At 39.5% G+C, this 11,098-nt stretch overlaps 2 protein-coding genes across 2 annotated transcripts in view; one reads left to right on the forward strand and one right to left on the reverse strand.

Moving 5' to 3' along the window:
- Positions 1 to 380: 380 nt before the first annotated feature.
- LOC118745158 (lysyl oxidase homolog 2B) lies at positions 381 to 3,926 on the reverse strand. Its single transcript, XM_036478682.1, has 4 exons — positions 3,467 to 3,926; positions 944 to 1,880; positions 725 to 882; positions 381 to 665 (listed from the first exon to the last, which is right to left on the reverse strand). The coding sequence occupies exons 1-4, from the start codon at positions 3,681 to 3,683 to the stop codon at positions 448 to 450; spliced, it is 1,530 nt and encodes a 509-aa protein (XP_036334575.1). The 5' UTR covers positions 3,684 to 3,926; the 3' UTR covers positions 381 to 447.
- A 732-nt stretch (positions 3,927 to 4,658) lies between these two features.
- The window catches only part of LOC118745253 (lysyl oxidase homolog 2B-like), a gene marked incomplete at its 3' end in the record, with an annotated part of 8,911 nt that continues 2,471 nt past the window's right edge, over positions 4,659 to 11,098 (forward strand). The window contains exon 1 of the mRNA XM_036478780.1: positions 4,659 to 4,737. Within this exon, the coding sequence (XP_036334673.1) occupies positions 4,659 to 4,737 (79 nt within the window). The remainder of the gene's footprint in view (positions 4,738 to 11,098) is intronic.

Here is an 11,098-nt window from a genome sequence, read left to right on the forward strand (position 1 = left end):
AAAATAAAATAAAGAAAAATAAAATATAATAAAATAGAAGAACAAAAACTAAATAAAAAATAATAATAAAATAATAAAATAAAATAAAATACAAACTAACAAAAAACACTAAATTTAATTTAACCAAATCAAATTAGTGTAAAATCAAACCAAAGTTAGAAAAATTCAAAAAAAAATCAAATATAACAAAATTAAAGAAAATCAAATAAAATACAAAACAAAGTAAAATAAAATAAAGTAAATCCAATTTGAAATAGTAAATGCAAAAAATTTAAAATATTTTTTTTCTTCCAACCTCTCTAAGAATATTTAATTACTAAGTATGCATTATTTACCATAAAACTACGCATAATTATATTTGGCTTGGTATTTTTTTTTTGCATCAGTTATTTAATTTTTGGCACTGTTGAGTTGAGGGCTTCCTCGTGAAAACCTATAAAATTCTGCCTAAGGCCTACTCAGCCTGCAGTCATCCACACGCGCATAAGTATCTGTATATAAAAGGTTGCACACCGCTGCATTGTTGTCAAAACTCATTTCGGCCACTTTGAATTCCGGATTAACGGCGATTTTCAAAATATAAGAACCGGTATCTAATTCGGAAATATCCACCCACTGGCAGTCCAAATTGTAAAGGTAAATATCAGAGCAGTTGACTGAGATGCCTGAATGTAAAATAAGAATGAAAAACCTCAACGCCAATTCACTTCCACTTCTAACCCACCCTGATCTCCAAAATTGGCGCAGTTATATTTCTTTGGTACTCCTGAGAGGCACTGATTATCCTCCAAGCAAAAGGATGCTTTGTGTCCTTGTGCCACTTTGTTGCCCATCAGATCATATACATCGAATGTGGCAAATACCTCCATGCTGTGATAGTGCCTATAAAGAGAAAATATCTGTATGGAATGCCTTAACTAAACCCTGCTCCATCCCCACTTACATATGACACATGTGCCACTCCCACAGGTGTTTCTCTTTAAACGGCCGGAAATCTGTGTTGCCTGCATTCAGTGTACTCGCAGTGAATTTTAGCAACCGCCGTGTCACATAACGCCAATTAGGATCATCTCGCTGTATGTCATAAGCCTCATTCGCTACACAGTTCTCCTCCATCGCGCACTGCATCAGTGCCATTGGTCGATCTTCCAAGTGCGCCGTGCGTTCTAGTTCATAGAAGTCCACCACCAAATCGGGCGCCAAATGATCGCATACCGCCACCGCAACATGATTACGCTCACCGTGACATTCGGCCGGCGGTCGTAAGTGGTCGTGATGTAGACACTGCGCCAACGAAGTCTCATTACCATAACACTCGGTACCGCTTAGTACCGCCGGCGCAATGTCCAATCCACCAAAGTAGTCCGTTTGAAGCGCGTCGCGTGCGAAACCCAAACCCAGTTGACGACAAACTACATTTGCTTCCAGCAATGACCATCCGTCCGAGCATATTGTGCCCCATCGGCCACCATCGATGCGCACTTCAACGCGTCCTTCGTGCGCTCGGCGTCCACCGCGTAACCGCAATTCGATACGATAGGCATGTGGTAGCGTGAATTTCGGCAGGTGCTGTGGCAAAGGTGCCTCCGTTGTGCGCTCTGCTTGCGGACTCTTGCACACAACACCGGCGGCTTCATTAGCTTCACAGTCGTTTATGCCCCAACCATCGAAGTGGCAGTCGGTGAGTTCGTGTTCGTCGCCTTCACAGTACATGTTGTCCATCCAGTAGCGACGTCGCGCTAAACCGAAAAAACCGTTGTGGGTGACGCGTCTAAGACCAGGATAGCCCAGTTGCTGGCATACGACGCGACCTTCGAGTGCATCCCATTCGTCGTCGCAAATGGCACCCCATTTGTTGTTGTGTAATATTTCGATGTTGCCTGGAATGAGATGGGAAAAATGGTACTTACAAAAGCTGAGTCTTTAAAACATTTGTAGGGGAAAATTAGGATAACTCTTAAATAATAGCTATTTTTCCCGAACTGTTTAAAATAAGCTCGGGTTGGTATTTGAAGTAGACATTTTTTGCATAAACGTTGTGAAATGAGCTGACTGGGTGCGGTATAGAGGAGGAAATATTTTTAGGCAAAGAAATGTTTGTTGTTTTTAAGGCTAAGAAAGCTTAAGACTGCTGCACCTAGTTGGTAAAGCGGTAAAAATTATCAGGGTATTTGGTAAATAAGATCGAGAATCTCTGCAAACTCTTTGGCAGCACATCGGTAAAAAATGTAACGCTCTGTAATGGACTTTGAAAACTAGGTTCAACCATGCCCGTGCCCCCTGATAACCTGCTCTTAAAAGTAAATACCATAGCGTCTACTAATGGAAGTTGGATTTATCTGCTCATCGTTCGACTAACGTCTTATAATAATTGTTGTAAACTCTTTTAAGCTGAGGACGAGTTAGAATCCTAAAAAATCTTTTCTGTGAAAATGCCCTACACTCCTTTGGTGGACTATTTATTTGTAGATCTGGGCAGTGTAGGCACACTTGTACTGGAGCAACTGTCTGGAATCCTTAAAAGATCAAACAAGTTTAACTGTCAGCAGGGATAGGACTAGGGTACGGTCTCCTGGCCATCCGAATGTGCCTTTGTAGACACCGAGTGAACTCTTGATGAGAGCAGCTTACGATTATTTAGCTCTGCGAAAGTTGGCTGGGCATACTGGCATGCAAAGCTTTTGAGTTCTGCCAAGCACGAAATAATTAAAGCCGGCCCGCAATTTTCATACCAGAATCCTTGAGAGTCTGAACCAAATGTCATCCAATGGTATCCAGTTTTATTTTCCTTCAATGGGATCCCGAGATGAAAAAATTTTAGCCGAGAGAACTTTTAACAGAGTTGCCATATATTTTAATGAGTCATAAAACTTACTTAAGTGCAATTTTGCAATATGAATATCAATCGATAACCCTTGGGAAAGGATTTAATTCAATTAGATTTGACAATTTTCTTTTTTGATTGCATTGAAACTTTTCAAGGAAAAAAATCGGCATATCTAGAAATTCTATATTATTTTTTGTGACACGCTGCACAGTATGCACCATTCATTTTGACGGTCCATGGCAGTAGCAATACCACTTTTGAATTAAAAAAAAATGGTAGGCATTAGACCTACAGACCGCAAAAAAGTCATTCAAAATTAAATCAAACTAAAAAATAAAAAAGTTCGCTTGCAAATTTTCACCATTTAATATTTTTCTTTTCTCCCTCAGACAGGCTAAAGGCAGGAATAGCCTAATAATTTTGCATAGGGACGTGCTAGGATTTATCCTTTTTATCTCATTACTTTTGTCACCTTTCTTCCAAGGAATTTTATAAACGCGGTTTCAACTGAAAAATATTTCCCTGTCTAAGTATTTTTTTGTTTCTCTTAGCTCATTTTCTCAGCTAAAATTTCGTTGCATTTATGCGTTTCTTTTCGAATATTTCCACTTCACTTTTCGCGTCCATTCCTTGACTTACCTTCATACTCGGTTTCACCGCCCACCAATCGTATGGCACCCTCCTCCTTATTTAAAGTTTTAATATACTTCTGCACCAGCCGTTGCCGTTCCTGACGCGCTTCCTCCAAAGTGCGTTGTTGCACGACGCTCGACACCAGCAAGCCATCAAGGACGAATAAAGCGAAAATGAGCAATAGAATTAGACGACGAAATAGGGTGCAAAACATCAAAGACATGTTGCTTGCGGCGAGGTAATTTTTTTATTTTATTTTTTTTATAGATAGTCGATTAATCGAAGTTCATGGCAGGACACCGGTAAAAATAGAAATTCACACCCACGTCAGTTGAGCAGCCAAGAACTATGTTTTTTTTCTAAGTACGCGCGATCGTTCGTACTTAACGCCGATGCGCCGAAAAAAGAACTTTTGCTTTGAGCGGCAAACAAACCGCGACTATTTGCCAAACGCCAATCAGCGTTCAACAAAAGTTTAATTATGTTCGAGACAGAAAAGAAGCTTAGAGCGCGTTGTTTGTTGCGAACAACAGCGTCGGCGTTAGCGGCTGAGGCAGTGACAGTGACAGTGGCAGTGGCAGCAATAATAAACCAAAGCATCAACAATATGCTATAATAACAACAACATTGAGAGCAACAAGATTTTTAGCTAAGAATTTCAAAAATTATATCTCTTAGAACTTAATCAAGGGAATGGGAAAGAAATATGAAATAATAATTTAAAAAAATTAAATGCTTCTAAAAGCAACAAAAATGCCTCGGCTGTGAACTTCAGTTGCGGAACTGGGCGGATCGCGGTTGATGAAAATCGCACGAGCTGCGATGACACAGCAGCCTGCCAGCCCACAAAAGCATGAAAATTTATGTACGCATGGAAATATATTTGTATGCACTGAGCTCAGCAAAGGTTTACGTCATTGTGTCATCAAGCGACCAACAATTGGTTCACTACGGCAGTAAGCGCGCAGAGGCAGCGCGGAGCGGGGAGTCCGCTACGAACAGATCGTAAACACAGCAACAAACTGAAAATCAATTAAGTTTGCTGATCAAACGATTGGCGAGCAAAGCTTTTGCATTTTCAGTTTCTAATAAAAATGCGATGCTCAAATGCGAGCGGTAATGCGTCAAACATTTTGGAGAAATACAGAAAATGCAAAAGGAAAACCAGAAAGAAAAATGCCTGCAAAAAAGCTACATAATGCGTTCAACAAGATCAGTGCGCTCATCGAGCATCAACGCTAAAAAGCATATCGAACATAAGAGGCAAAAAAAAGGCAGTAAGCCTAAAAGCAATAGCTATGCGCACGCGATCACATTTCACGATCAATTGCATGATTTTCCCAGATCACTTTTCCTTCCCCTACCCCTATTCACTGTTATGTCATGCCGCTACTAAAATACGATTTTATTGGTTTAGCAATTGTCAAACGCCATAATGCTGTAGCGATGTTACAACAGTTGATCGTCGGTGATATTCAAATTGTTGTGCGCGCGCAAATCGACCGATCGGTGCAGATCGGCAGCATAAATTTGTGAGCCCCTCGCCATATCATTGGTTTTGATATTGAATTGGGTTCCGTTTGTCACCGACAACATAGAGAAATCATGTTGTTGATATGTGTAGCTTAGGTGTTCAATGTTATACCCCTCTCACTTGAGAGCAAAATGCATTCTGCTCGAAATATTCTAAGCCTAGAGAAATTCCGACCCACTTCAAGTCAAACTTTATGTCTTTGGTCATCGTTTGTGTGATGCTATTTAGGCCAACGAACCACTAGCTCCCTCGGTCACCTCGATCGTCAATGAGATTTAGAAACAATTCTCGTTTAGCCTTACAGGGGCATTCCAAGCGATGATTCCCCGTTCTCGTCGTCGTCTTCAAGCTCTCTACCTCGGAATATCTTAAATTTGCCTGCCAACACGCCACACACCAAAGTGAACTCAGAGACCTAGCTCTTGTATTGCCGATTGCTCAGCCATCAGGAATAGAATGGCTGGATAATCGCCTTTTTGTCCTCGCGCCTCAAGACATTCCAGTTTTCCATATGGGCCTTAGGGTTCATAATTCCCATATATTATAGCAGCTTCACTCTCTTCGTACTTACCCATCGCCAGATAAGCTTTGAGCTTTATGCCCAACCAAACGTAGCTGGTCTCGGCTATGTTCCGGTGCATAAATTCCTTGGAGACTTTGTCCTCGTTATGGTTATAGCCACCGATGCCCTAGTCATCATCTCACCGGAGTATCGGACAATCGGGTTTTTTGGCTGAGGTAGTCACCATCTCCAAGACCGAAAGCTCGGCCTCCATCTGCGGCCACTTGTCAAGGACTGCAGTAGTTGGATGACTCGTATATGTCTGCGACGCGAAGGTGGTTTATTACAGTTTGATATGAGCTTAAATAGGTCTATTATATCTTTGCACTTTTGAGAAGGTTTCGAAACGTCGTTTCGTGATCGATGGCGTCACTGTTCCGCTTGGTCTCCTATCTGGACTTTTCAGGGTTGTTTTTAATCGAGCTTCCGCAGACACTAACTATGGACTCGCGCACGTTCTGGATGTTCTCCTGAATTTCTGTCGGCAATCTCCTTCAACTTGTAAATTTTACATTTCAACAGGTCTTTCCATTAAACACCATCGGTAATGCAGACTCGCCCCAATACGCCTGTGGCCTCGATGTTTTGGGAGCAGGGGAAGATAGTTTCCCAACTATAGAGTTGGGGTCGTCATTCCCGAAGGGTGCACGTTCATCTGAATACCCACCAGATAGGGAGATGAGACCTCAGGTGTGCACACTTAACTCCTTTCTGAGAACGAAAAAGCTACAGACCTGGCTTTTCTACCAGGGTGAGTGGTAAAAAGAGAGCCGGTATTTTAAGCAGCTAGGTTACCTGAGCTTATGAGTTTTTCACCCACTATGTGTTGGCTCGCACCCTCTTTATGGACGCGTGAGCCTACTTCAGCTGGTACTGAGACTGGATCGGCATCCGTCACCTGACAAGAGCAGAGCAGGCTCTTTCCTGGCTCTTTGCAGGTATCAGTGTCATCCGTTCCAATGCATTGGAAGTCCGTTTATCTTGGATCTAACCTTTTCAAAGAGAATATAGTTATTCTGTAGGTGTGACCATTGCTCTACTGTACAAGCGGGCTTCCACTATTTCGTAATGGGTTGAAGAGCTTTCTTTTGTCCATTCTGCTTGTGCTGCCAGACTGTTCAAACGCTTCGAGAAAGCTCCCATTTGTATGAATTTGAACACCTATATGGAGCCAAGGTGATAATAAGTGGAAATATATGTTTGCCAGTATATCTGACGACGTGTATCGATCTTCATTTATCCCACTTATTTTTTGCGGATCTCAATTTCGAAATTTGTTCTAAGTGGTATATTTTTGAATATCAGCAGATTATCAGCATTTGACATGAGTCTATACATATATGTGTATCCATTTAAATCGCTGAAGCATACCCACAGCAGATGTTGCCGATTGAAGCATTTGAACTTGACACTTAAAAGCGCCCAATTGTCATGTATGAGACACTTAATTGTATTTGTTTTAAACAAAGCAGTAAAAAAAAATAAAAATTTTAAATACATATATTGCAACGATATAAACATAATCATGAAAAGAAGTACTAGCGATAAAAAGAAAATAAAGTAGAAAAAACACAGCAATAAACAAAAGCGCGCGCTATTGCTAAATCTGTTGACGATCATCAATTCAATGAGCGCAATTGTGGCAAGCGAGGGTGTGGTGCAATATGAGCTCTAAATTGCGGTATATGTATACTCTTACATTAGCTCATACCCAGCTACATAGATAAAGATATTGCTATGCTCGAACAGTGACATTCGATTGCCGTTGGTTATTGGATACACTAACTGTTTCTACATTCATACATAAGTATGCTGGCGTCTTATTGCTTCCTGTACTCTTACTTGTTTAGCTTCTTGTTTTTCATTAAATTGATTTGGTTTTTTTTGGTTTTATATTTTATACGAATGTGCATGTACATAAGTGTGTGTGTGTGTGTGTGTGCTTGCCCTCCAAAAAACGGGACTAATCCGGGATGACTCAGGGAGCAATCGCAAAGGAGCATGCGACTAATACCACTTTAGATCTCTTTATATGGAATGAACTGTTCGGTTTTGTTCGAGCATGTCCTATGAAGAGACTAATTGTTCACCTTTATACCCGAACGGGTATAAAAAGCGACTAGTCACTTTTAAAAAATAAAAATAAAAATTTGCGCCAGCTGAGATTCGAACCGGGGTGCTCAGTTTTGTTAGGCGAATACTCTCTCTGCGAGCCAACGCCGCACATGAAATGAACATTGACTAAGTGCGTACATATCATTAAATCGTTAATAGTACCCGTCAGAGATGAGTTGGGGACTAATTGATCTCCAATTATACCCATAAGGGATGAGTCGAGAGCAATTGATCTCCATTAGTACCCGTATGAGACTAGTTGCGACTAATTAATGCCCAATTGTACCCGATTGAGAGTAATCTCGGAATACTCTCTTTGGAGATTAGTCGCACTATTTTTTGCAGGGTGGCAATACTTTTCCAGTATCGTTTGCTTTGCCATTGAGTATTAGCCCCGCATTACCGAGCGCTGCGAGTTGTTGACACTCCCCAATCGAAAGTCGATGTCTATGTCAATTTGTGGTGTTGTCTTGGTTCTTTTAATTCCATTTCAAATTCTAATGTTTTGCAATCATACGATACTTTGTCTCAAGTTTATTTGCGGAGCATAGCAATTAAGCTTTAGAATTACGCAAGTGTATTTGCTTTGCTACAGTTAAATGAAATCACAAAAACATATGGACATATGTATGTTCACATTTATGTAAGCACATAAAAAGTAATGTGGAAGTGAAGGTCAATTTTTACTTAAAATTTGGTACTGAAATTATTGAGCTCGTTATCGTTTTCGTTTTTGATAGCTAGCGTTATCGTCGGGGTGTCCTCTGCTAGTGCGCGGGAAGTATTTTATTTATTGTGGCATCGCTAAAGGCTCTAAGAGGCCGCGGAGTGTTTTCGGTCGCAGATATGCTCGATTGTCTGGTTCTCTTAAGTGGGCGGCTTTTGAAATCCAGCGCTTTGGTGTACAAAGGTCCGGAAAGGAGCCGATTTGATGACCATTAACAAATTTTCCAGCTCCTCCTGATCTCAAAGAACGAGGTCCTTTAGGCTCCTGGAAACTATTTTCAATCAGTTTGCAACCTGACAGAAGGTTGATCCTCCTACTTTTATCTTGAGCCAGTAAGGCGAATATCAAGCCTGATAATTACTTTTGTGGTAACTTATAGCTAACTAGAGGCTATTTTCTCACCTGCTGAGCGGATGGTGTCCGCAGCGGGCTTAGAAAAAATTCTTAAACTATTGAGTGTGTGTGAGCATCAACTGATCAGGATTATTTGCTATCCACTGACTCCAGCAGGATCTAAGTAATTTGGTCTTTTGGACTGACTGCCGCCTAACGTAACCTACCCGCTCGCTAGTAGGACACTCTTGGTTGGAGTTTGGACTTCCTGAGATGACATGCTGTTTTGGCAACGGTTAGTGTCACACTATCACAGTCAGAAAACCTACAAACTGAGTTGGTCAAAGAAATACTTGACGCTGACATATACTTACATGGCTGGGTGAGATTTGTAGCCCTCCTGGTCTATAACCGCAGTTTGTAATGGGAACAGGGCACCTCTTTCATCGCGTACTTGATGTGAGGGTGTCCAGGCGCTTAAGCACTGTTGTGGCCGCTTGTGGTTTGTTCTGGCTTATTAACCCCTTGGATTTCGCACGACCCTATCTAATAGAGATTTAAGGGCCTGACCAGTGACTTCTAATTTCAACAGATTTTTTTTCTTGAAAGCTGTGAGAATGTAATACTATGGATTAAGTAGTACATATGTGGTGGAATGTGATTGGAAGAAAATAGTACGAGCAGTTTTTGGGGCATATTTATGGGTGTTTTTTTTTTGTTCCCCCTAAACCGGACTAGAGAACAATGCACTTAAGCAACTTAGAGTTTTCACTATACCTTCGAGATTGAATTTGCACAGGCAAACTTTAAAGTTTTTAAAGTATCTAATCTGGCTCTCAATGCGGCACACTTTAGTGATTGAGATTACGTTTTGTCAGAATAACCTTAACAAGCTGGCGAGGAAAGAAAACTTGACTTATCCTTAAAAGAATAAAAATAATTTATTATCATCTCATCTCATCAAATAAGGCGGTTTGACCACCTTTTCTATTTTATTAACATCTTCTCTACTTATTTTATTACTCTACCTTAGAAGCATGAGCAAGCACCTTTGATTAAACAAATTTTGGCTTTCTTTCGCAAGCAATCATGGAGCTATTTTTCCACCTGATTACATTGCAGATCAAAATCTCAAAATGAAATATTTATTTGCTAACGACGGACACTCAGAGCGCATACATGAGCCTCAGTATACTCACACGTGACTATACCAAATATCTTTACTTGCATGTTTGTATAAACATGTATATGTATGTATGTCAAGTATGTATGTATGTATGCTGAAATGAGAAGTTATCCATCCTTTTAAATGTAAAGCACACCGTCCAAGCTTATATTGCAATCGTCCTTTGAGTGGCGTGTGGCATGAATAAATGAATGATGAGCACTCACATGAAGATTTATATATAAATGTATTTACATTAGGATGGGTTGAAAACATTGTGCCTTGGTAAGGTCATGGAAAGGTGAGCGCGATTTGTAGGAACGGATTTATAAAACGATTGATGGAAATAAGATCGATTTATTTATTTATTTAAACATCGGTAGATTAATGGGCAGCGTTATCGATACATTTTTACATTTTTACCCTTAGTGAAATGTATGTCGATTCCTTTACCGAAATATGCATTTATCGAATTACTTTTCGGTTTTTTATCAATAAATTTATCGATGTCTAGTTCGATATACATCCTCAACAATTGCTATTCATATTCATTGCAGTTAAACAATATCTCTTCACGTTTTTAAGACTAATTCGAGGGTTCTTAGCGGGCATGATCTTTGTAATAAATATCATAAATTAAACGTTAAAATAAAAATTATATATCTTTAATCAAATCTAATCGTTATTTTATCTTTTCTGTTGTTTCGATAAACAAATAATCGTTTTTTTGGAGTTATATTATTTCGATCATATCGAGCCCTAACCGCCAAAAATACGTAGCGAAATTTTTACCAAAATTTTCTTTTTGATGCAGAAATGTTGCTGAAAATCAAATCAAAAATCAAAATTTAATAATTTTTTGATCGAAAACGTTGAAATCAAAATTTAATGATTATTTCTTTTTTTAATGAAAATAAAAAAACAATTTTGCAATGATATAAAAATAAAAAACTATGTGATTAAAAAACTATATGATTATTTTCGAACCCTAGATAATTCTAATCTAATTCCCATTTATGCACTTGAGAGAAAATGATGTTTTCGACAGGCACCGAACATAACAGTTATTGAGGAAAACTGTCATGGAAAAGTTCACTATGAAGGAAGTGTTCTACAATAAAGTGATACATACCAATCGATTTCTTTTTTCACCGAGACTCAAATTTGAAAATACATTTATATTTGCAATTTGTGTGCAATAG

The sequence above is a fragment of the Rhagoletis pomonella genome, unplaced genomic scaffold (assembly GCF_013731165.1).
Source record: "Rhagoletis pomonella isolate Grant_MI unplaced genomic scaffold, Rhpom_1.0 Rhpom_scaffold_00008, whole genome shotgun sequence".
Lineage (NCBI taxonomy): Eukaryota > Metazoa > Arthropoda > Insecta > Diptera > Tephritidae > Rhagoletis > Rhagoletis pomonella.

Bases quoted from the DNA above. Each gene is read 5' to 3' on its own strand.
- LOC118745158 (XM_036478682.1), bottom strand. From the start codon at position 3,683: ATGTCTTTGATGTTTTGCACCCTATTTCGTCGTCTAATTCTATTGCTC. The intron at 1,881-3,466 runs GTAAGTCAAGGA...ATCTCATTCCAG, and splicing joins CGGTGAAACCGAGTATGAAG to GCAACATCGAAATATTACAC. The intron at 883-943 runs GTAAGTGGGGAT...TTCTCTTTATAG, and splicing joins GAGTGGCACATGTGTCATAT to GCACTATCACAGCATGGAGG.